The 25401-nt window shown below is 48.0% G+C and overlaps 1 protein-coding gene across 3 annotated transcripts in view; it reads left to right on the forward strand.

Annotated features, from left to right (window-relative positions):
• Positions 1–20376: 20376 nt before the first annotated feature.
• Positions 20377–25401, forward strand: part of LOC125945262 (uncharacterized) — a 119461-nt gene continuing 114436 nt past the window's right edge. The window contains exon 1 of one of the 3 annotated variants that reach the window (XM_049666948.1): positions 20377–20659. In XM_049666948.1, coding sequence (XP_049522905.1) covers positions 20605–20659 — 55 coding nt within the window. In that variant the 5' untranslated portion in view covers positions 20377–20604. The remainder of the gene's footprint in view (positions 20660–25401) is intronic. The other 2 variants (XM_049666947.1, XM_049666949.1) reach the window with 2 other exon arrangements.

Raw genomic sequence — 25401 nt, forward strand, 5'->3', positions numbered from 1 at the left:
GCGCGGTGACAGAGCCCCAGCAGCGGAGGAGTACCGCCAGCACGGACAGTGTTGCCGGGTGTTCTCGCCAGCATAAGGCAAAGCGTAGAGTCTAAATTGGCTACTGAGGGATGCGGAATCGCTTCCCCTCGCTCCAACATACAATTAATGTGTATCACTACTTCAGGAAAGCGTTCCTCAACGCTGGTTTCGATTGTGTGTGTTATGCTCCTAATGGAGGATGCTGTCGCCGACTCTCCAGGAAATGAAGACAATACCACTACGATCGACTGCTCCCAAGAAGTCAGTGACCGAAGCAGACGTCACCGAGTGACGTCGGTGTTTCATACTGCAGCCAAGGCTCCTAGGGCGATCGAAGCGCCCGAGCTACATTCGGCACGTTTGGCTAAAGTTAGTGTCCGTCCCTCTGGTGGACCATAAAGCCGAAAGACATCGTTGTTCTTTGGGGTGGACCCAAAGTACCACGCTGCAGAAGCATCCAGAGGCATCGACCTACCGAAACTGCCTATCAACGCTACGCGTTTGAAAGCGCTAACAGTGGCGAAGCGTGGGCACGCAATGACGAGACCACTGAGGAACGCGCGCAGAGTTAAAAATGCTATTGAAACGTTGCGTATGGGTAGCACAGTGCATAAAACGCCGTATATGTAAACGAGACCTTCCACGGTATAACACATGGGCCACGGCGTCGCGCTACTGAGAGCAAGATTGCGGGTTGAATTGAATCCTTGATATTGAAAATGAATCCTTGATGTCACAGGGAATGGAAACACTCCGCGATTACCTTAAAATTACAATTTTTATAAATAATTCGTTATGAAATGCGGTTCCAAAACTTGAGAGAATATTTTTTTGTACGTTTGGGGAACTAAACAATCACGATATATTTATTTGATGCATCAAATGAAGTGATATGATGACCAATGGATCATGCTTAAGGCTAATAACATGTTTCTCTCTCTCGCTGTTTTTCTTCTTCAAATAATATAAAAGCTCTGAAGTGACTTTGACGTGTCGGTTCATCTGTACTTTTACTTACGGTTTTCTTGCCAGGCTTTACCTCTTCCTCTTCAAGGTACACTTCACAATAAGGTAGAAATATATCCCCCACAGACAGCAGAACTCGTTATCGTAACTCGGTAGCTATGTGCAGATGAGACCCATATGCGCAACCACTAAACTACCACGTGGCATTACCGTATACCAATTTCTTCGGAGCTTTTTGCTATACGAACTCTTAGAGAGGTAGATGGCATCCGATAATCTAGTTTGAATGTCAGAGCAGAGAGAACTCTGGTAGATCAAGTCAATGTCATGTGCATCTGAATCAATTTCTTTTGGCGAAGATGTTGATGCTGTAAAAAAGGGGTTGCTCTCGCAGTAAACGAATTCAAAACCAGAGGATGTGCTGAAGCCTGAGTTAGTTTGGAAAACGGAGAATTTTGATAGAGGAAATTAGCTTTCAAAAATATCATTTCGTTGCGGACTTCTCAGCACTCTTAAAAAATTGCAATTATTGTCTCAACCTGCCTGTTAGAACATCGACACCGCTATGCGTGTGTCTGAGTGTTGCAAAAATACACATGGCTGTGAACGTGAAACCAGTTCTCAAATCTCACGTGAATAAACAGCAGCGTTTCAATGAAGTGCACAATCTCGTATAAATATACGCAAGCCTTTTTCCTTGCTCGGCATTCTTCAGCGGAAGGAGCACATGCCTGAAATCAGGCAGTATGTTTACGCTTTTAAAAGGCCGCGATTAATACCGCTGCCCTGGAGACGCACTCAAAGGGAGAAGCAATAATATAGGTCGAATCCAAAGGAGAAAAAAAAAACATGTATTTATTATTATTGAATTGCACCGCAATCAAGTAGTCATCGTGCGCTCACTGCTATTTAAGCATATATTGGCACATATTGTTGAGTGTTATTGTGAGCATATAGACGAACGTTGCTCGTAAGGTATTTGCTCTAACAAGCAATTATGCCCTTGGCAGCAAACTGACACGTTGTGGTCACGGTGAATAACGATGCTGTGTCAAGATTGTGAGTTACGACTTTAACTCTTTATAGGGCGATATATTATTGTCATGAGCATAATGAGGTAACATATATACAGGTTGTCCCACTATCATGTACCAAGATTTTCACATATGCAAACGCCACGTGGATTTTGCAGTACATGCATATGTTAGCAATTTGCGTGTATTCGCGGGCTGCTTTCTTGATCAGAAAAAGGCCCTTACGAGGCACGTATTGAGTAACATAAAGCTGTATCGCGAGTTTTCATTTTGCTCTGCAATTTTCTCCTTGACACTTTTTCATCTTATTATAGTATTTGAGAAGTTACTCAATTAATCAAGGCTAATAGTGTAATTAGGCATAAAGCAACAAATATGCTGAGTATCTCAAATCGACGGCAAGCAACGTTACCGTGGTTCTGTTCAGCGAAGTAGCATTTGCATATTTTTAAATCTTGGTGCATGATAGTTGGGACACCCTTTATAGCGTAATTTGGGACACCCTGTCTCATTGTGTAATTTAGTAGAGAACAGAATCACTACCCAAGCACATGTTTAGTGATAGTGTTGGAAGACAACACGTGCGCCTCGACGAGCTTTAAAGTAGGTATTTTTTTCTTTTCTTTTTTTTGACGAACGAACGCCGTAGCCGCCACGCGGTTGCATGAGAGCAGAGACACATTGAATCGGCGCGTTTCTGTTGGCTGTGAAAGCCCGATTTTGAGCTTGAAGCTTTGGACCACCAAAACAGGTGAAAGCGCCGAAAAAAAGCTATTCGCTCTAAAATTTCTGGCAGTGGAAGATGGCTGTTTCTCGGCTTCTCTTGCGAAGTTCAGAAAATATGTTTGCCACAACTGGTGCAGCGCATTGAGAATACGCTAAAGCAAGTGGGATAAGCCTACCAAGAAGGTCCAGACTGGGGAGTTATTTTCTAAGAGACATACATTGTTATTTCTCTCTCTCATCATCTCTCTCTCTGGTGCTCTTGATTATGCAGAAATAAAAATAAATATGTTTAGCTAACCAATTATTTCTGCTTCTTGGCTTTACTCAAAGCAGCCGTACATCATCACCAATGTAGTTGGGAGTGCAGACATGCGTCTTTCGAGTGGGCTGCAGAGGAGAAGCGGGTTGTGATCTGTCTGCGCTATTATTGTGTGCCATTCTTGTAAGCACACTTTAAGACAGCATTCAACGGTTTCACTGCACTCAGCGCACTTTCAACTTTTCATCTAAATAAATCTGTTCAACATTCATTAAGGTAAGCAGTGGGTACATTATTGGTCATAAATGTAGAGGGTTTATATTGCGAAGGTAATTAAAATGTTATTTTTTAATTTCCTACACTACGCATTTCATAACGTCAAAACCATATTTAAAAAGTGGATAGGAATTTGCATAAAACCCTGAGAGAACGTGATTTGCTGCAAAGTTTACATTTCGGGAGAATCTTATGAGTATTGAGTGGCTAAGATTCAAATGCGCTCGTTATTTACAGGCTTCAAAAAAGTGCCTTAAGGATTAGCTCAAAATAGTGGCAGCGGTTGTCGCAATGATTTTAAATGTTTAAACACAGTGCATGGCACCAAGTTCACATTTGGTTTAAATCAGAGATATCTTATTGCAAATATGCGGATAATGCTTAGTGTTTCGGATCTAATCATCAGCTTTCGGTTTAATGAAAATAGAGAGAGCATTACGGTAAATATGAGCCAGAAATCAACCTCCCACCGAGCTTCGATTTGGTCATATATGTGTGGGTTAGTTACGGTCTGTGCAGTAAACTAGTTATGTAGGTGGCCGAAAGCTTTACAAGTGTGCTTAAAGAATGACGCATCATATAACTATATGCACTATAGAAAACAAAAGAGCTGCCCTGATAACATTTGGCCAAATTTGCAAATAATTAGGGCTTGTGTGTAGGCAAAGTTAAAATTTCCTGAAATACCTAAAGCAAGTGCTCGAGCATGGTATATTTCGGCTAAGTTTAAAACTGATCTGTCCTACGCTCGAAACACTTTGCATTGCGGGCTCATTTTTACATACTACAATTGAAAACGTAATAGCAGAAAAAATCGTATTACAGCGAAGCTATATATGACTCGTATCCCAGGATTTCTTCGTCTACGTCGACAGAACAGTTGACAGAAAACCATTGCACGAATTGAAGCCAAAACTGCCATTTCTCAATTGGAATAACGCATGTAAGGTACACCCCATTATTCGCTTCAGAAAGAAAAACACAAGTGTCGAAACCACCTGGTAGATGAAAAGGTGCGTTCGAACAATGTGAAGCACATAGCGTTCGCTGCATGCGTTTCCTGGAAAAGATTACGGTTGCATAAGCTGCAGTTGTCGGGAAGCGGTTACTGTAGCTTAGGAAGCAGGGAGTGACATTAGTACATTTTCATATTTAAAAGAAGAAGCGGCCTGGCAACTGATTTCATTAGTGTTGTGATAGCGCCATGGTAAGGTCAGGCAAAGTTAGAACTCCCGAAGAGCATCGTGAACGCAATGAGCGGCGACGGCAACAGCAACGTCAATATGCACAATGGCGTCGTGTTTAGGCTAGGCAGGAAGCAGTGGTTACTGCCAAAAGCAAGCCACGCTTTGCATATGACGTCATTGATAGCGATATTGATATTACTGTCTATCATTTCATGTAGTACATTGCTCGATCGTTCAAGGCTACGTCACAATGGTCTATCGGATCAGGTGGCACCACAGCCCCACAGCTTCGCTGGTCAACCACCTTTCCAGCGTAGATTGCAGCCCATTTTTAAAAAATGTTTTCTATGCTCAAGAACACAGTACCTGAGTTTTACGTGACGGAGAGTTGTGCGATGACTTCAAGAATCCGATGGCACACGGGTTGCCGTGTTGCGGCTCGCCAATAACCGTGGCTCTGCTTATCTCAAATGTGGCCTACATTGAATTTCACATGTCTAACTTTCCAGTCTAGTGCAGCTCAGTATTTCTTTTCATCGACTGTCTCGCTCTTAGTTTTTTGCTTCTAATTAAAGCAAAATGAACAAAACACGATAAAATTCACAATTGATTATTTTTAACGCTGTCGTAGAATTAAAGTGACATAGCAAAATATCGAGTGTATTCTAATTATTTCCGCGATAATTTTTGAGGGGGGCGGGGGGAATTCAGCCCTATAAGCTAAAAGGCGGGTGGAAGCGGGCTGCTTAGCCGAAAGCGGACGTCTCTCTCGCCGCCCTCATCCTCAGCCTGAGGCGACGTCCTCGATGGCTGCGGACCGTGCGCTATCCACGCGAAGTCGGCGTCAGTCATCATCTCGGGCTTGAGCGTATCCGCCTTGAGCGGCGGCACGTAGCGGCGCGCCAACCGCCTGCGCAGGGCCTCGACCAATGCCTTGGGAAGCGTGATCTGCTCGGCGTAGGTCAAGAGGTCGCGCCTGCTCAGGTACCTGCAATCGCGACAGCCACAGCCTGTCATGATAACATCTCGCCGCCTACGCTGTAGCAGCTCGATGTCGACAGTCGACAAAGCAAAGCGTTGGCCTCACGAAGCCAACAATGAAGCCACGGAATGCGTATGAAGAAATACCTTTTTACAGTGTAATCTGTTATGGGCTTATTCCAATAGCCGTTTCGGGTCGCGATGATGCCGCCGCCGGCGGCCGCGTAACCGCTGTCACCGGGCGAAGACATACGAAGTAAGGTGAGCGGCTTTGGTAGCAATATGAATTGTAGTAAACATGAGCTGATTAAGTAAGCAGGTGTGCTGCGGCGTAAGTAGACCGACATGAAGAGAGACTCGATGACCACGAGAAGGCGCGTGTGAAACGGTGGTGTTGATGAGAAGCGCTTCCCGTGGGCAGCGCGTGCGAAGGGACACACCTGTAGCGCTGCACTGCCGACCCGGGCAGCATTGCATGTGTAGCGTGCGTTGGAAAATGTGGCCCGACTATTACTAACTGATTGAAGAAGCGTGGTGTGAGCGCGCACAAACACGAATAGATCACACTGAATGACTGCAGACAACGACCGTCAAAACGCTGGCAGCGAGCGGATATATACGCCGCAGGAGCGGGCGAAGGTACGTGCGGTCTATCGCTTCAACGGAAACTGAGCGGCGAATGCGCATAAAGGTCAGAGCCGTGTGGAGATAAGAGACGGTGCGGTCGAACGAACGACGAGCGCGGTTGTGGGCAGCGTAAAAGTGCGCCCCCCCCCCCCTCCCCCCGCTTCTTGGGATCGAGCCCGCGCCCGCTGCGTGGGAGACGGATACTCTGCCACTGAGCAACGCAAGCGCTTGCTATCGGGGCGCGGAAAATACCCATATATAAGGCAAGCACCAGGGGAACACGGCTCGAGCCTCCGCCAGTATGGTGGCGCCATCTAGGAAAGATGCCTGCAAACGCAGCGTCCGCAGGCGCAGACGACGATATGCGATTCAGACGAGCCGCACAATCATCGCTCTCCGGAGCTGCCGAGCCTCTGCCAGTATGGTGGCGCCATCTAATTAAGGCGCCTGCAAACGCGGCGCGCACGACATGTAAGTTGCAGTTGTAAGGCTTGATCGGGCTCAGCAGACTGCTGTGCAGAGAGCATTACAAGCCGCAGCTCGCCGTCGACGCCGGGCGGACAGCTCAGATCGTTCTCGTCAAAACGAGGCGAACAGACTGCCACTGTTGTGCGTGGTGCCCAAATTGGAGCTACTCTTGAGCCGCTCCACCAGCTTACGCTGTGACTGTGCTGCGTGTGCCGCGCAGGCCTGTGACTTTTTTTACTTTCTAAGTTGTTCTGTCTTTTATACATTAATTTTTTCAGCTCCATTATCAAACAAACAGCTGAACATCACATGAAGCCGTTGCGCTCGCGTTATTTTCCAGCTGCGCATGGTCCCGGGCTTTACACGCAGGAATAAGAAGACGTCCAACATTTAAAGAAACGTTTTTCTGTTTTCATCATGCTATGGACTTGTGTGTCCGTTACTAAATCGGTTCCTTCCCATAGTTTTGTATGTGACCAACCACCAGTGGAAATATTTCTGTTAACTACGCGATATAGCGTCTTACCTGTAGTGAAGCGAGTAGATGGCCTCGAATGCGCAGAACCGGTGCGCCATGCTGTCACGCGTTAGGTCCCGTATCGTGATGGCCACCAGTCGGTCGAGCACCGAGAGAAGAATGTCCTCAGAGACAAGCACGTACGCGATGAGCTGCATGTAAATCTCGATCGCCTGCCGCGCTTCGCAGTGCTCGAGAATCTTGGAGAGCGCCGCCGAGGCAAGTTCTGGTTCGGCGCGAAGCATGTCCTGCATGTTGGGGCGAGTACCAAGTCGTACGAAAACGCAAAGCTGTCTTGCTCGACGTCTAAAAAGATAACTTTTTTTCGTGTATTGGTAGATGAACAAGCCGTTCTCTTGTTTCAAATGCTAGTGCCAAATTCTTGACACCAAAGAAGAACTGAATCAGGTCCTGTATTCACAGAAACTCTGTTACACTCAATGTGTTAGTAAGAGGCCCTGTTAGCCGATCGCGATGTTTTCATCGCTGTGTTATGAAATATTGAGCTGAGGTGGTCGACCATTGAGAATGAGTGCTCATGAACAAAAAGGTGTCTGAATTTTGTCCCACATTCCGCACAATAATTATTGATTGTTTAGTGATAGCAAATAAATCTACTTTAGCTTTCATAAATCAACAGAGTGTTTCTACGTTTAGAGAATGTATTTAGATTATAAACAAAATGGATATGAGAAGGACAATCAAAACCTACGAATATAAAAAAAAGAAAGTTCCATATAAGCAGCATGAGCAACGGAAACATTTCAATGAACTAACGAATTGTCGACGCAAAGCAGTTTGCAGACAGTTTATATTGACTTGCTGCTGTACTTCTATGCATATAAAGTTTCCCAAACTCAGTCATTCCTTTACCATAGACTTGAAACTGGTGGGCTTTTAATTGTTTACATCCAATGCATATTTTGCGTTTTGTTGGGGGAGCACAAGCAACTGAGGGAAGGGGAAGGCTTGATTGATTCATTACAATTTTATTAAGACCGGTAGTTTATAGTTTTGTAACGTTGTGTGGACGCTGTGTTCCGATTGCCTCAAGACCGATAATGGCTTAAGAGATTATTATTTATTACTCGCCCTGTCCGCGTTTCTAAATTTTTCAAGGGAGTGAAGTAAGCAAGGTACGTGATTGCCGATAATTACGTCAGTAACTTATCTGGCATTGAAACAGACTAAAGTAAGGGCTCAACAAGCTGTGAACTGATTGCGAGCAACGTGATGGTGATGTCAATTTTTAAGATGTGAATGGTCTTCCCTAAAATCACCCTGAACATAGAAAAGTAGCAATCCTCGCGATTTACGCAAGTAATACATTTGCTAATATCACAAAATAAACGTTCTTTATGCATCTCGGCATCTTATTTTAGGCTGCGCAGTTACCGAACCTGATCGACTGGTGGACTCATTGATTTATGGAGTATTAAATCCCATCTATAGAACTCCAAAGCAGAGCTGGGGCTACGACAGACGCCATAGTGAATAGCTCCGGCACAGTTTTGTACACGTTGTGTTTATCACCGTGCACCGAGTACACCAGCATTCTTGCAGTCCGGGCCCTACCAAAATAAGGCCTCCGGGGCCGGCAAATGAATCCGCGTGATCTAGTGCTCAGTAGCAGAGCGCCATAGCCAGTGAACCATCATGCAGGTTGCTATCCTACCTGGATAGTCATGCGCGCCATAAAGAACACGGTAGAAGACGAGGCAGACACCAGGGTGCGCAGCAGAGAGGCGAGCAGGTGCTCCAGGTTGCAAGGCTTGAGACGACGGCAGCGCCTCGCCACGGCGCTGCGCACCACGTCCAGGGCGACGCGAACCACGTGCTCATTGCTGCTAAAGAGGTAGTTGTGCAACACCAGTGCCAGCTCATCCAGGAAGTCTTCGAGTTGTACAAGCTTAGGTGCATCGCACTTTAGCGACGCCAGCGCCACCACGCCATCGGCTTCAGTGAAACGGCGGAGACTCTGCAGGACCTGATAAGAGGACCGTGATTGGCGTTGTGCGACTAGGCATCACTAACGGATTCTTTGAGATTTTTGAAGTCGGGTTGCGGACGTCGTTTTTTTTATAACAAATTGTCACAGTTTCGGCCTAAGGGCGAAACAATGAATGCGATAGCAACACATAGCAATTTCATACGAAGTAAGGTGAGCAGTTTTGGTAGCAATATGAACTGTAGCAAACACAAGCTTAGTAAGTAAGCAGGTGTGCTGCTGCGTAGGCAGACCGATATGAAGAGAGACCACGACAAGACGCATGTGAAACGCCTGCGCACAACGCTCACGTACATCGGCAGCGGAACGAAGAACGCTGGCCACGCTCCGCTACGAAGCCGTTTGAGCGGAGTATTAGGGTGCGTATACTGCTTGATTTGTCGTTTTACCGCCACGCTGAGAGCGCGTGGCCGGTGTCTCTGGAAGACTTCGCGTGTCAAACAGTTTTACCCGAAAGGCGAAGCATCAATTGCTATAGCAAATTAGTAGAGAGCTACACGATGTAGGTAGGTAGGTAGGTACAACTTTATTCGACAATAGGTGTCGTTCAAGGGGGGAGGTAGTCTGTCAGGTCATGCCTGACAGCCACCTCCCCGGCTCTGTCCACGGCCCAGAGCTGATCCTCCAGGCTGGTCCCGGCGAGGATATTATTCCATGCCCGGGATGAGGGAGTGGCCATGAGAGAGTGGGGGGGGGGGGGGTCCTTCCGGCAGTCCCAGATAATGTGGTTGAGAGTGGCGATCTCTCCACATAGCTTACAGTGGGGGTCTATTAGCTCCGGGTATATGTAGGAGAGGATCTGGGGGCAAGGAAACGAATGCGTCTGTAGGCGACGCCAGGTCATTTCTTGACACTTGGTCAATTTAGGGTGAGGCGGTGGTCTCGATCGTCTCGTGATTCTATAGTAGGTGGTGATGTCACTGTAGGAGGTCAAAGGTTCCCTATTCGAGTCCTCCAGGTCGGAGGCCTGTCCCGCCGCTCGGTGGACGAATCCTCGAGCATGTTGGTGGGCAGCCTCGTTCCCCGGGTTCCCCGAATGGGCCGGGACCCATACAAGTTCGATGGGGCAAGTGAAAACCTCTGCGTCGTCATCGTCCTCCCCGCTTCCATACTCGGGGGGAAATTGAGAACGAGAAGAGAGAAGGGGGTGAAGTAGTCGTAGCGTTGTAGGAGCTACGATGCCACGAGTGAAGTTGCTGATGGCGGCCTTGGAGTCGCTCAGAATTGTGGTGAAGCCTGCCGCTGCTGCAAGTGCGATGGCGACCTCTTCGGCTTCAACTGCGTTGGGGGCTCTCAGCGAGCATGCTGTGCGTAGACGGGACTCGCAGTCCCGGTTGTTGGGAAGAGAGACCACACTGATGGCGAAGTTGTTATTGGTTGGGTATTTGGCGGCATCTACGTAAGCCGCTTCCGGGTTAGACCCGTGAGTTTTATGGAGAGTCCTTGCTCTCGCTTTTCTTCTTTCATCGTGGTGGCCGGCCAACATGTTCTTTGGCATTGGCTTGATGAGGAATTTCCTCCTAATTTCTGGCGGAATCGTGGCAGGGTCATTGCGCGTGGGAGAAACCCTGTGGCCAATGCGGTCCAGGATCCAACGACCCGTCCTGCTTCCTTGAAGCCGGTATATTTGCGCAGTCCTTTGCGCTTCTAGGAGTTCCTCCAGGGTGTTGTGTAGGCCCAAACTGAGGAGGCGTTCTGTTGAGGTATTACGGGGAAGTCCCAGGGCGGTCTTATAAGCCTTGCGTATCAGGCGGTCTAGGCGATCGCGTTCGGTTTGTCGGAGTTGTAGGTATGGCAAAGCGTACGTGAAACGCGGCACGACAAAGGCCTGAATGATCTGGAGTAATTCCTTCTCCTTCATGCCCTGCCTGCGTGCGCTTACCCTGTGTATCAAGCGAGCCGTCTGATTACCGATATGGCAAGGCGGTCTAGTGTGATATTGTTGTAGTGGTTTTTCTGCACGATGAGGCCAAGTATCCTAATGTGCTCCACTTGGGGTATTGGTGTACCATTAACCAGTACGTTGATAATCGGTAGTGGAGATTTTATTCTTCGTAGGTCGGGAGGTCGGAGGATCATCAATTCAGACTTGCTTTGTGAACACTTGAGGCCTGCGTCACCCACATGTTGGACGACAACGTCCGCGGCCCTCTGGAGGGTCTCCTCTATCTGCCCGTCAGACCCGGTGGTCGTCCATAGCGCGATGTCGTCCGCATAAAGTGTGTGGCGCAGGCCCGGGATTGCATCCAGCTTGTGGGGTAGTGACCTCATTGCGAGGTTGAAGAGAAATGGTGAGAGAACGGCTCCCTGAGGGGTGCCACGGTCAGCCGAGTTTGATCAGCTGGGAAGTGAGGCAGCCCACCGATAGTTCAACCGTTCTGTCAGAGAGAAAGGTACTAATATAATTGTATGTGCGCTCTCCAGGTTGTAGCGCGGCTAGACTGCTGACAATGGAGGAGTGCTTCACGTTGTCGAAGGCCTTGTGAAGGTCGAGTCCCAATAGAGCTTTGGTGTTTTTGCCACTGTCTGGTTTGATGATGTCATGGTGCAGCTGGATGAGGGCATCCTGGGTAGAAAGATGTGCACGGAAGCCCAGCATCGTGGGGGGAAGAAGGTTGTGCTCTTCTGCGTAATTTTGTAGGCGACAGAGCACAACGTGCTCCATCAGCTTACCCAGGCACGAGGTAAGGGAGATGGGTCGGAGGTTGCCGAGCTCGAGTTTCTTGCCCGGTTTCGGAATGAAGGAGACCCTGGCGTGCTTCCACTCTGCAGGTATTTGGCCGGATCTCCAGCATTTATTCATGTATTTGGTGATAGCCCCCACTGATTTCGAGTCGAGGTTGCGGAGCATTTTGTTGGTCACTCCATCTGGACCTGGTGCCGATGTTGTGCGCAGCCTATGGAGTGCCGCGCAAACCTCGGTCTCTGAAAAATCAGCATCGAGTTGGGGGTTAGGGTTTCCCCGGTATTCTGGTAGCGTCGTTCTGGTGTTACTACCGCCATTTAAATTGGCTTGGGTATTGATATAGATATTGGCCAGTTCGTCAAGCAACTCCTCGTCCGAGCCCGGGTATTGGTGAATGATGCGTTCAAGACGTTTTCGGGTCTCGGATTTGGTGCTGTTAGGGTCGAGGAGATGGCGTAATAGATGCCACGTTTTTTTGGCGCCCATTTGACCATTCAGACTGCTACATGTTTGTTCCCACTGCTGACGTTCAAGCGTGGTGCCATGAGTTTCAATGTCGCGTTCTAACTTCGCGATTCGTCGTCGGAGTTTCTTATTGTGCCGTTGCCGCCTCCACCTTCGCATGAGGCCTTCTCGTGCCTCCCACATGTGTAGGAGACGAGAATCTGTAGACGCCAGATTCTCCACACTCATTTCCTGCGTTGAGGTTGTGACGTCGCTCTTTAGGGTCTTAATCCATTCTCCGAGGTCAAGAATTGTGTCGGGGGCTGTTTCCCCCCGATACTGGCGGAAATGATCCCATTTGGTTATGCGTGCCGCCGTGCGGGTTCGTTTGTTAGGTGAGGTGAACACTGTTGTGACTAGGATGTTATGGTCACTGCCTACCGTTAATCCAATATTTTCCCACTTGGCTCCCGTCACATTTCTGCCCAGGGTAAGATCAGGGGATGTGTCCTTACATACGCTGTTTCCGACCCTTGTCGGAGGTTGCTGTGGATCGTTGAGGATAGTAAACCTTGTATCTTGAATGATTCCCCATAGTCTGGTCCCTTTAGGGTCCGACTTGGGGTAACCCCAATCGGGATGTTTGGCATTAAAATCTGCGGTGACGAGTAGTTGAGCGTCTTTGGCCATGCAAGATGCTTTCTTTAATATGGGAGAGAAGTCGGCTCCCCTGTCTCTGGGTGAGCTGTAAATGTTAAGGATGAAGAGAGCCATGTCCCCTCGTTTCTTGGGCAGGATTTCAACGAGAGTGTGTTGAATGCTGGTACATTCAATTTCATGCTGCACAGCTGTCAGTTTACGATGCACCAAGATGGCTGTGCAGGGGGGAAAGAGGCTCCCAGCTGGTTATATTCTTTGTAGCCAGGGAGCTTTACGTTGCAATTTGTCTCTTGTAGCGCTATGATATCAGGAAAATGTGTGGGCTGGTTGTTGCCCACGTGTTGAATAAGTAGCTGCAGATGGCCTTTCTTTTTTTGGAAGCCTCTGCAGTTCCACTGCCACACCATAAGTTTGGTATGTTCAGTATCCATGATGGTTATTTCTCTTGTATGGGCTGGGAGCCCGGCTGAGCCGAGGCGGTCCGGCTAGGTTGAGTGTCTGGCATTCTGGCCAGCAGAGTTTCTTGTAAACCATTAATTTGGGCTACTATCTTGGCTTCCAGCCTTCTTTCAAGGGAGATAATAGCCTCCTGCACCGCCTCGTGTACCGCGGTGGTGATGTCGGCTTCTGCATGTAGTGACGCTGTGGTAGAGGCGGCTTTGCGTTTACCGGCCGCTTTCTGCGCCGACCCTGACTCGCTATTGCTGGTCGAGGGAATGGTGCAGGTTTCAGTTTGCATCGGGGTAGGGGGGGTGCATTGAAAGAGGGGGATGTGGGGGACATAGCGTTATTAACTTTTGTTTCTAGTGTTTGAATATAGCCTGTTAATCGCGCTATCTGGGACTGCAAGGAGGTGATATTGCTCTTAAGAAGGGCATTCTCTTTGGCCAGCTCCCTCACCTGGGGGTCCGTTAATGCGGCCGCTGGTGGTCCCGTCGGTTTGGTAGAGCCCGGGGGCCCCTGGTCCCAGGCCACTCTCTTGGGCTGCTGTTGGCTGCTGGACGACTGCGGCTGTGTCGTAGTGGCTGGCCTCCCGGTGGAACGAGATCTTCGATGTCGGGCCGAGCGGGATCTCGAACGTCTCTCGGAAGGAGAACGCGAGCTTCTCCGCGAGTCCCGGGATCTTGATCTGGATCTGCTGGTGTGTGCTTGGTGTCGGTCCCCTCCTCCATCTCCCGTATTTGGCAGTGGCGGAAAGGAGATTGACCGGTCCTTGGAGATCGAGCGGTTACCACAACCACTCTGTTGAGACCCGGTGTTGGTAGAGGTGGGCGTAGAGGTGGTGATGGAGTTGGCCGATGTCAATGAAACGCGGGCTTGTCCTGCGGTGTGCTTACTGGTTGCGTTGTTTGCAGAGGGGTTCTTGCGCTTCTTAACGAAACGATATTTGCAGTTAGAGCTGTACGTGGAGTGCTGTCCGTTGCAAATTATGCAATGGGGAGTGCAAGTGGGTGTTGATCCTTCGGGTGGTGGGGGATGGTCACCTCCGCAGCGTTGGCAGCGGTCTTGTCGTGGTTTGGGGCAGACATCAGTCCGGTGGCTTGTTGAACGGCAGTTGAAGCAGGCCTCAACCTTGTTGTGAAAGGGTAGAAGGCGAAGTTGTACCCCGTGATAGCATATCCATCGAGGTAGTTTAGTGTCGATGAGGGTGACCAAAATATGGGGCGTTTTTCCCATGCGTCGACCGTTCACGACGGATAGCGTGGGATTGCTTGCCTGGAGATCTTCCAGAATGGCTTGGTCCGTGAAGTCGTCAAAGGCATGGTATAGTATGCCCCGCAGAGCATCATCCGGAGGCGGGGCGTAGATATGGACGGCGAAGGCTTTGCCGGAGACTGTGAGAGAAGTGATCCGCAGATAGGCTTGTGCACGAGCCGACTCCGCTACGCTGAGCGTGAAGGTGTTGTTGGTTGGGTGAATACGCACCATGTCACGCGATGCAGGTGGGAGATCTTGTAGGTTCGCTGCTTGTAATAGTGCGGTGTAAAGATGCCAAGGTTGAGACTTGGTGAGGTCCACGGGGGCTTTTGGACGACCCACAATGTGAATCGTATCGGCTGGAAGGCGCGGGAGTGGAACATGACGCCGTAGTGATGGAGGCGAAGCCTTTGTTTGCTTCGGTGGCCGTGCCGACGAAGGTGAGGAAGCCGACGCGTCGTTTGGCGTTGCTGCGGCGGCAGCGGCGAGACGCAACGCTGCGCGGCGTTTCTCTTGGGCGCGAAGGCCTGGTGATTGCCAGGATTCCTCCAAGAGCTCTTCCTGGGTGGCCTTTCGTCCTTCGACAACGTACGCCATGTAGGGTAGGCGGCCGAAAGGTAGGAAGGCAGGGCGGCGGCAGGTAGCCGAGTGCTTCTCCGTCAGCGGGTTAGCGTGCAGGCAGGCGCACTCCAACTAAGCCTGGTCGGCCTAGGTTGGCGCGCGGCGTGGACGCTGGCGTCCGAAAACTCTCCTGGGGCTTCCCGGGCAGGTATCGGGTTGAGGTTGGTGTCAAAATGAACCTGACGATTTGCTGCATCCACTAGTAGCACAAACATCAAGGTGTGGCCTAAAGGACCGGCACAGAAAGGGGAAATCAACGGAGCCGATGTGATCTGCGACCATTCGCGTCGGCGACCGCAGCGCCTCCCCTACACGATGTAAGGATAGTAGTTTTATCAGAAGTATAAACTTGTACATGCAGCAGCACCAGCAACGCTCCCCTCCCTCCCTCCCGTCCCCCCACGGCATTTTGCACGATGGAAGAAGTCGCGTTTGCTCTTTATATACGGTGATTGTAAAGGAGGAAAGAGATGCTTAATTCTGTAGTTCTTCAGGGCAGCGTTCATAGATACTTTTTTGAAAAAGTATCTATGAACGCTGCTTCAGGGAGCACGGCGCGGAACGCGCGTTTCTTCTCCGCCGTGCATTCGCTCCCGTGAAAGCGCGCGTCCATCGGGTCCTTTCACTCGCACATACAGCATCCGGCACGCGGCGACGATTTCATCGCCGTTTACGTCATGCGGAACCTCACGGCGACGGCGACGACGACGGCAGAAATCCTCTTTGAGTGTCCATATAATTGCTATTGCAATAAGATAGGTGCATCTTGCGGAGTCAGATTTCTTTCCCTAGAGAAAGGCAGTACAATACACACAAAAGTCCTTAGTGAGAGCACTTCGATGGCAACTCTTGTATTACTACATAAAAAGAAATCAAAACAAGCAAATATTTTGTGCAAGTACCTGGGGATGTTTGGTGGTTTGCGTTCATCATGCAGCCAATAATTAATACGCAAGTTTTTCTGCATTGGAGAAAAAACCCCTGTTTCTTTCTTTTGTAGTTATTAAAAAAGATGCTTCGGTTCCCTAATGACCAGAGCTTAATGATCACATCTAGCGAAAATTTGGCCTGCGAAATTGTCACCTCACTTGCTACGTGGCAAAAAGTCTGTCGCTATTTCAGAAAACATGCGGAGCCATTGCATTTCCAATATCTACTTCGGCAAAGTACTACAAAGATTGAACCCGAAGCTACGTGTGTAACTTCTTGACACCTTGTTCTTCTACCGGCACGCTAATCTAAAGCTTACAACCACTGCTATGATGGTGTTCTACACGTCCATCAGTCCGTCTGTCGCCTGTGTTCTTGCCGAGTACATTTCTAGTCACTCAAACAAAATGAAGCGCATCGTTATATGAAATTCAAAGCCCCCCCCCCCCCCCCACACACACACACACACAGCAGCCCGGTGGTCGAACCATTACACACGAGGGAGTCGTAGCGCGGGCAGCGAAAAAGGACGCGAGAAGGCACAAAAGAATACACAAACACGTAGTGCTACAGCGCTCCGTGTGTGTATTCTTTTGGGCCTCCTCGTGTCCTCGTTCCTGGGTCGCGCTACGAATCAGTCGCGTAAAGAGAAACAACGAACAAGCCTACATCACCACTCTCACTAACTATTTGGTCAGAACCGCAAGTACACTTCTATCGTGCTAACACCAGCTAAAACTTCAGATGATCGTCACGTATTGATTATGATGGTGATTACTTCACCTTGTTAGATGACCACAACGTGCCATTAGCCAAGAAGTGGGCGGTACAGATCGTGCCGACGCCAACTATACCTTTGAGATGGCCGCTGCATGTTCATGGTTATGGATACCCACAATGCGGGATTGGCTGGAAGTGGCTAGTACATTTAAAATATATAAGATGTGGAGAAAGTCAAGTTTTTATAAGGTTTATGGAATTCAATAGCATGGGTACGGGAAACCACATGCGCACGTCCTGTTTTTATTACGCCGAGGTCTAAGGGATGAAATGAGCCAATTTATAGCACTTTTATTAACCGCTTCATGAAATTTTAGCTTCACATTACTTCCGAGATGTGCGTTCGATCTCAATAATATTCTGTATTTGGTTCGCATTAAGTGCCAGAGCCGGAAGTATATTATTACGTTCGCACACCACCTTTTGCTCAATGGAATTGTTGTATGGATCTAGAATGTATTGTACCAATTATTGGATATACTACTCGTGGAACGCGTTTCACAGCACTTACTTGCTCATTGATTTATTGGCAGCTGGCTCAGTTTCGAGGTGCAGTTTTGTACATAGAACTGTAAGATTTATAACTGCTCTGGTCTATTGTGTGCTGATTTAGACAGCATTATTGTTTAATTCAGCCAGAGTTTGCCAGGAGTTCACTGCACAGGCATCGAAGCACGAGAGATGTGGCCAGGCAGTTATTGACTGCTGCTGAACTGCTGGTCCACTTTCCAAGTGCGAAGCTCTTTCACTTCTGGGAATAACAGAAAATAATGCAAGAATGCATGCCTCTTGCTACGGGACACTCACCACGGTTTTTTATCGTAAGTCACACTTCCGAACTGACTGTTGTGCGCTGTTCTATCCTCAAGGTAAAGATGCAATCTGCTGATACAAGTATTTTCGATTAAAATCAAATCCCTTATAGGAGGTAACCTTTCGGGATTACGATTACGAAAACCTGTTGCTAGAAAGTTCCGCATGCTGTTTTTTTTTCTTTTTGCAGTAGCGATGTTGTACTTACTTTCGGATTTCATGCACGAAGAGCTTGAGGTAATGTCTTGATCACTGAGTTGATAAATTAATTGAACGTTTGGGAACACACCCTAGCTAATAACGAGCCAGATGCTCTGGAGGAACCACTACAGGTTAAGCTTGTCAGGCTCACCACGCCTGCAGTAGCAGCACCGCCGCAATTACAGAATGATGTGGTCAATCTCTCACCTGAGCGGCGCGCCTCCGTCTTCTGCGACGACGGAGGACCACAGAGTCCAGGAGACGTTCGTAACGTCGGCTGTACTGCTCCATCGTTTTACATTTAGGGATAAGATTAGGGCGGCGATTGTTCAATGCTACTGCAATCTTGATGATGACGAGGGCGTCAAACAATGGCGCATGCCCACTAAGAGAAATTGGCCAAGAATCGAGTAGAACAGGCAAATTACACAATAAATGAGTAGACTTTCGGAGCTCAACAAATGAAACGAAGGAAAGCAGAAAACAATAAATACACAGAAGATGTGACAAACACATAAGCAAATGAGAAATCCATAACGTTAACATTTCATTCGGCGGGAGCGAGAAATGGGTTTTAATGCAGCACTGCGTGCATTCCTGCCCCTGTGTCCCAGTACAAATCTTATTATTCATCATAGTACAGAGAAAAAACGGGGAAGGTGGGAGATGGAATATCAAGACGGTGAGTGAAACCAGGACAAGGTGAGAGCAGAAGCCAACGTTTCAAGAAGTGGACTTGTCTTTTTCAAGGCGCCATATGCCCCCCTAGGCACAGTATATATATATATATATATATATATATATATATAATTATGGTTCTTCGTAAGGGGAGAGAAGGTAAGGCAAAGGGGGGGGGAGGTACCTTTATTCCCCCGAGGGTGTGTTAGCGGTGAGGGTGTAGAATTGAACAGAAAGGTGTGCTACTAAATGTCGCCGGAGAAATGTGAGGTAGCTGGATGTGCCAACCGCTTGACGGTGTCAGTGCAGGCTCCTCTTTTCGTTGAAGGGGCCTCGACGACGGAGGGTGGGTTGAGAATTCGGTTCGCTGGAGGTTAGTGAAGTATCGTCTCTGTGAAAGTAATAAAAGTAGCGGCAGAAAATAGTGGCTCGCGGACAAAATGAATAAATATATAAACGAACGAAAAGAATCAAATGAAGAAAAGGCAGGTGGGTAGGTTAGAATAATAATACCAGCTATAAAAAGAAAAACAGGAAAAAAGGAAACTCATCAATGCAATGGAAAATAACTAAGCTCTGTTACGTATAGTTTCAAATTTCGCATGGTGAATAGACATCAGCACTCAGTTATTTTTCATTGGGTTGATTAGTTTCATTTTCTCCTTTTTTGTTTTGGTTGTCTATAATCCAACCTCCTCACCTCCCTTTTCTTTCTTTCATTCCTTTCGATCGTTTAAATATATTATTTGTTCATTTTTTCCCCTGCGAGTACCTTTTTTGTGCCACTGCTTTTATTCTCTCTTTGAGAGAGACGACGTGAAGGGAACCGGTGGAAGGTTACGTGGTTTGCCTATGGAGCCCGTGACGTCAAACCGCAATCGATACTAAACAGCGCCTATTCCGGTTTTACTTTTTTTAACGATTTTTTATGTCAATAAGTTTTGACACTTCCCGCGAATAAACGCAGCTGAAGCATACTCGGCGATAAGCTTTTATCACCGTTTTTATCACTGGGATCGGCCGGTTCGTGAGCTCTGGGTTGGCCGCCATCTTTTTTGCCTACGCACACAAACAGCCAGAACCTATAGCGTATAACAGCTCCGCTGTAAAAAATACAACTATCTGTAAAATGCGAATACGTGTCTGTAGAATACAGGCGCATAGAAAGAAAAAACGTGATCAACGACACGCAAAGACATCCATTAATTTTTACACACTGCAAACGAAGTTAAAAACACATTCAAGTGGTAAGTTCTAAATGGCCATTTGCAAGCAACACCAAGCATATTATGACTGTGAAGCATGGTAGGTCCAGTTGGTGGCTGCTCGAAATATCACTATTGTACCGCAAATCTTGTGGTCGAGCATTCGGGCGCTAATTCTGAAGAGAATAGGAACGCACACACAAAGGTACACACGTGACTAAGACGCTGCGATGAACTTCCTCTTTATCTACCCACAAGATCGCATCCGCGCTGTAGAAACTTGCCACTCCACTCACGCAGATAAAGTGGCATAAAACGAGAAAACACGCGAGCACGCTATCACGGAAAGATGACGAAAGCGCACACCGAAGATGACGGCACACCGAAGGTGGCAAGTGGCTGGCGGGGAATGCCCGGTAGCGAAAGAAGATGCTGAGCTTCGAAACCGGATGCACTCACGTTGCTGCGCGTGATCGCCCAGTGGCTGTCCACTTCCGCTTCGCTGGAACAATGCGCCGGGCGCTATGGATTCCTATTACAAAAGCATGCGCTGCCGAAGCGTACTTACTCTTTCCTAGAGGGGAGGACAGCCGTGACGTCATCGCACCACGTGTCATGCCAGCAGGATGACCACTTAGTGCTGGAAGAACAGGCTGTGAAGTACTTCAGGGGACAAAACTATCTTTTGTAGGCCGATTCGCTCGTTACGTCACCTGACGTAACATTGGAAGAGGGGTGCACCTGCCATCTAGCGGAGGGTTCAGAAGTTTCTGCTGTTTAGGTTAATAAGATAGCCAGGTAGCGGCCGGTGCAGAAACATGGCGTCCGCTCCTCCTTCAAGAGAACTGGATTCAACGCAGTCCGTTCCGGAAGGTAAGGTGTCTTTTGACATGTTCTTTCAGCTTTAAACGTGTGAATTCAGGGACGAGAAAAAGTATTGTTGCCCGCTTGTGACCAAGCCAGATATGCCAGAGATAAGAAAAGCGTGGGGGCAAGCAGACGGCTGAGGAGCAGAACAGAGTAGAGTGGAACGATTTGCATGTCGCCATAGTTCCAGCATTCTTTGACGTCAGTACATGTTAGAGCCCAAAGCGCATACGAGCGATTTTGTGCGCGACGAGCGATGGCTTCGAGCCACGAAACGAGTTTTCGCGCGAACAGATCGCTCGTTCTTGTCGCTCGATCGCTCGGTTCTGTAAATCTAGAATTCGTCGCTCGTCGGCCGGAAGTGCTATGGGCGACTAGCCAATGGCACGACGCCGGAACTGGATATACGTCAGTCAAGTCCTACCGATTGTCGTAGGGAACTAGCAAACGACTAAATTTTGACACGTGCAAGGATCAGAACCTAGTGGCAGACTTTAGAAATATTTATTCTGATCTTTACAATAAAACACATCAACTGAAATTAATAAAGCCCGCATCACGCCAGTATCGGCGCGTGTTTGCTGCCCTCATACCGGCAACACCGGGAAGTCATCGCTCAAAGTCGTCGCTCGCGTGGGGTACGATTTGTAAGCGACAAGCGAGTACAACAGCCATCTCCATCGCGTCGGTGGTCACTGTCGCGCGCAAGATCGTTCGCATGTACTTTATACTTAACTCCATAGGCAATAAACTAGTGTTTCAGGCATTGGAAAGAGGCATAATTTTGGAAGAATGCCTTCTACAGGGGTACTTTCGAAGGATTTGTTTCATTGTATACTAATAATAGCTCACATGCCACCCAGTGGCCAATCCAGGCTATAGCGTATGGCGGCGTGTCCATGTTTAAAATTATGCATATGTGTAATAGAGCTTGGAATAAAGAACTATAAATGCCTGTCCGTTGCACGCAGCGAGAAAAAAAATCTATGGATGACAGGCGTGCTCAAAACTTACGAAGAAAGAACGAATAGTAAAAGACAAACAAAACTCATAACAGGGTTAATCTGAGCCCGTGATAAAAAACAAAGAAAGAGGGAAAAAATAGACGTATCGTCCGGCAATCCCGTTTCTATATCCATTATAAGGTTGCATTGTGAAGTAGAGATAAAGAAAGGTGATAAAGAAACCGCTTTTCCACTCTGATAAGCGCCGCGATACATGGGAGCAAGGCATGGTCTATTTATTTTTGTTACTTTGTTCCTAGGTGTTCTTATCACTTCTCATCTCTTTTCTCTTGAGTTACCGATGTGTGTAACGAAAGGCGCCATATCTGCTCACGTCGGGGCCCTGTATCCCGGCCGCAGACACGTTTCGTCATACGCACATTCATCACTTTAACCGTGTGTACAAAGCGATCACAATACAGCAGTGAGTGAGTTAGTGAAACAACTTTAATCGGTCCACAATAGACGCGAGTAAACTCAACGTCACCTGGCTAGGCCCACTCGGGGACCAACAGGTCAAACCTGACGGCCCTCTCGCGGGCCCTCTGGACTGTCAGGATTTGAGAGGTCTGGTCCTGGGCCTTAATAAGCTTCATCAGTTCCTCTTGGCTGAAAGGGAGACCGGCAGAGGCGCAGCCCCACAGGACATGCACGAAGTCCGCATAACCACGACACATAGGGCAGTCCGGCCTTGGGAACCGTTCGGGGTAAGTTGTGTGCAGTGCCGCAGGGCTCAGGGTAAGTGCGTGTTTGCAGAAGTCTGAGAGTGACTGACTGGGCCCTGCACTAGCGAGGAGTGCGGCGGAGGCAGGAGTCTTCTTGATACATAATTGTGCTTACAGATCTCGTTGTACGAGCAGAGAGGCTCGGGTCGCCCAGTAGAGGACGCGTTACCCGGCGCACGGTCAGTCAAATCTCGTGCAGCCGAGTGTGCCTCCTCGTTGGGGTTGAGCGAGACACCCTCAATGGTTCCAAGGTGCGCAGGGAACCAGGCCAATGAGTGATGTTTGAGGTCTTTAACATTTTGATGATACGTAGGGCCTGGGGAGCCACCATTCCCATCTGAAAGGCCCTGATAGCGGTCTACGAGTCTGAATAAATCGTGTCATGTACGCCGTCCGTCAAAGCAAGAGCAATGGCAACCTGTTCTGCAGCGCTGGAACTAGAAGTGCGGATGGTAGCGCAGCTGATAATTTTCGAATCACAGTCGATGACCACTGAGGAGAAGGCTTCTGCTTGAGCGTACGAAGCAGCGTCTACGAAGCATGTTCGATCTTTGTCCAAGCGGGCACTGGCGAGCAGAGCTTTACCCCTGGCTAGTCTTCCTCCTTCGTTGTAGGTCGGATGCATATTGCGTGGCATCCGGTGTATAAAAATATTGGATCTTACGTCGTTGGGCCGCTTCACAGCGTCGGAACCAACGACCGTGGGGTTATGTCCCAGCATGCCAAGTATAGCTCGGCCAGCAAGATATGATTCACTATACCATTGTCAAGCTGTCGAGAAGCTACCGAGAGATAGCTTTCAGCAGGGCTCCTCGGCTGTCATGCAGATATTTGATGGCAAAATAATGAACGGATTTGCACAGACTAGCGTGTGTAGCGATATGCATTTTCACCAAATGTCGTGACCTACAAACTTCCTGCGAGCACTCATTTGTGTCACATCACAGCGCGTTTACGTAATCCAAAATACGTAACTGCTTACTGCAGTTGTATAAATCCCACTTTGTCTCAGACGTGATTTCTTTCGCTTTCATGTCGTTCACTTAACGCAGCTTACAGCTACTACTTACAAGTGCCCCATGCAATGTTCTGGTTACCATATTTACATAATTTGTTTTCTTAGTTTTTTCATCCTGGCTGGTGGTTGACCATTTCATTCTTGTACCCTCAAGCTATATCAGGGCAGTGACAACGTAACAGTGCTAGCAGCAAAACCTCAAAGTGGACAAGTTGGTTAATACTTGGTGAATACCACCCGACTGGGACGATGTCCAAATAAGTAGAAACACATCACAAGCGCTGATTTATACCTGGATATTATAGCAATCGGAAGTGTCTTTTCATCGCAAAAATTTGCCATATCGCGCAACCAGATCGGAATTATAAAATGGCGACACGTGATTGAACTGAACCAGATACAAATATTGTACATGGACAGATAAGCACAAGAGCAACTTGTCCAACAACATGCGGGCTACAACGTATCACTTCTCCGTATACGACGCAAGAAAAGCTGTTTTTTTTTGTGCCTAATTTAAAGAATGATGCCCTTGATGGCGTATCTTTGCTACAGTTAGCATATTTTAATAGCTTTTAATGCTTTATTGCGTAATTCCTTAAAAAACAGAGTTTGTGACCAACACATATCTAGTGGAAGTATATGTGTCTATACATGTAAAGGTGATTCATCATACGTGGGTTCGCTCAAGCGACGCCAGCGCCAGAGTGGAAGGCGAATGTCATCTTCCTTTGTCGCCGGCGTCACGTGCGTCTAACAAAGCTCTAGTACTACGCATTCGGCAACGAATGCTCCCCTATAACAATTTAATCAAACTCCGAATGAAAGACGCAAGTCTTACCCCGCAAGAATACCATAAGAATCCTCGGGTTTTTTTCCTGCAGTACAATGGTAAAGCAACAACATGTTTGCAGAAGCTGACCGTACAACTTGAACAGGTCCTTGCAATGATGTGTAGAGTAACTAGACAAAAGAGAGGGAACAGAAAGAACACGATCTGCGTAAGGTTATAGAAGCCTTGATCTTTTCAAAGATAATGTACTATCTACCATACTCTAAGATAACCAACACGCAGCGCAAGAAGATAGACATTATAATTAGAAAGTGTGCTAGACTTGCCCTGGGAGGTCCTAAGTTCGCACGCAACCATAGAATTAAAGCAACCGGCCTCTTTAACTCACTAGAATACAGAATAAACATGCACAATCAGGCGCAAATACAGACAACCAAATGATCTGATCAGGATCGACAAATACTGAACAGACTGGGATACGAAACCGCTAACTTACCCCCAACTCCGCCGAAATTACCATCATGGGATGATCTGCCAAGGATAACCGTAGACCTCATTTCAAGAAATATGCACTGGGAAAAGAATCGAAAGCGGCGGTCAAAAAGAACAAATATACTGCAGGAGACAGAGGATAAAGGCACATTCTATACAGGTGCCAGTCATAACGCTGAAATCAGCAAAGCAGTGGTCATGGGCCGTAAGTGAATGCTTGTCAAAAATTACTTGAGAGTCCCAATGCCTCAAGACGCGGAATCACTGACGGTAATGCTTGCCATAAGGGAAATGACAGATACATCTGACACTATCACAATCCGAACAGACCGTCAAGGCGGTTGCAGAGATATTCAAAATAATGACCTTGCTTTCCACATACGCACAAGGCTCCACATGTACATACATGCTCACCCCTTTCTACACCTATGTACACAATGGGTTCCAGGCCATCAAGGATTGCAAGGGAATGTAAGAGTACACCAGCTCTCCCGCGCAGAAAATCCGGGACCTCCTATCCTTTGGCCTGTCGAAGACACTTACAACCCCAGCAAAGAGCGGAAGATTCAGCGAAACAAAAGGCTACATATTTTGAAGTCTCGGAGGGAAACATCTACACTGCTCCACACACCATCACACACGCATTCGAGGGAGGACGCCTCTATCATACGAAAAGAACAAACACACACATTACTCGCAGCACACTATACGCATTA

This window comes from Dermacentor silvarum, chromosome 5 (genome assembly GCF_013339745.2).
Source record: "Dermacentor silvarum isolate Dsil-2018 chromosome 5, BIME_Dsil_1.4, whole genome shotgun sequence".
Classification (NCBI taxonomy): Eukaryota; Metazoa; Arthropoda; class Arachnida; order Ixodida; family Ixodidae; genus Dermacentor; species Dermacentor silvarum.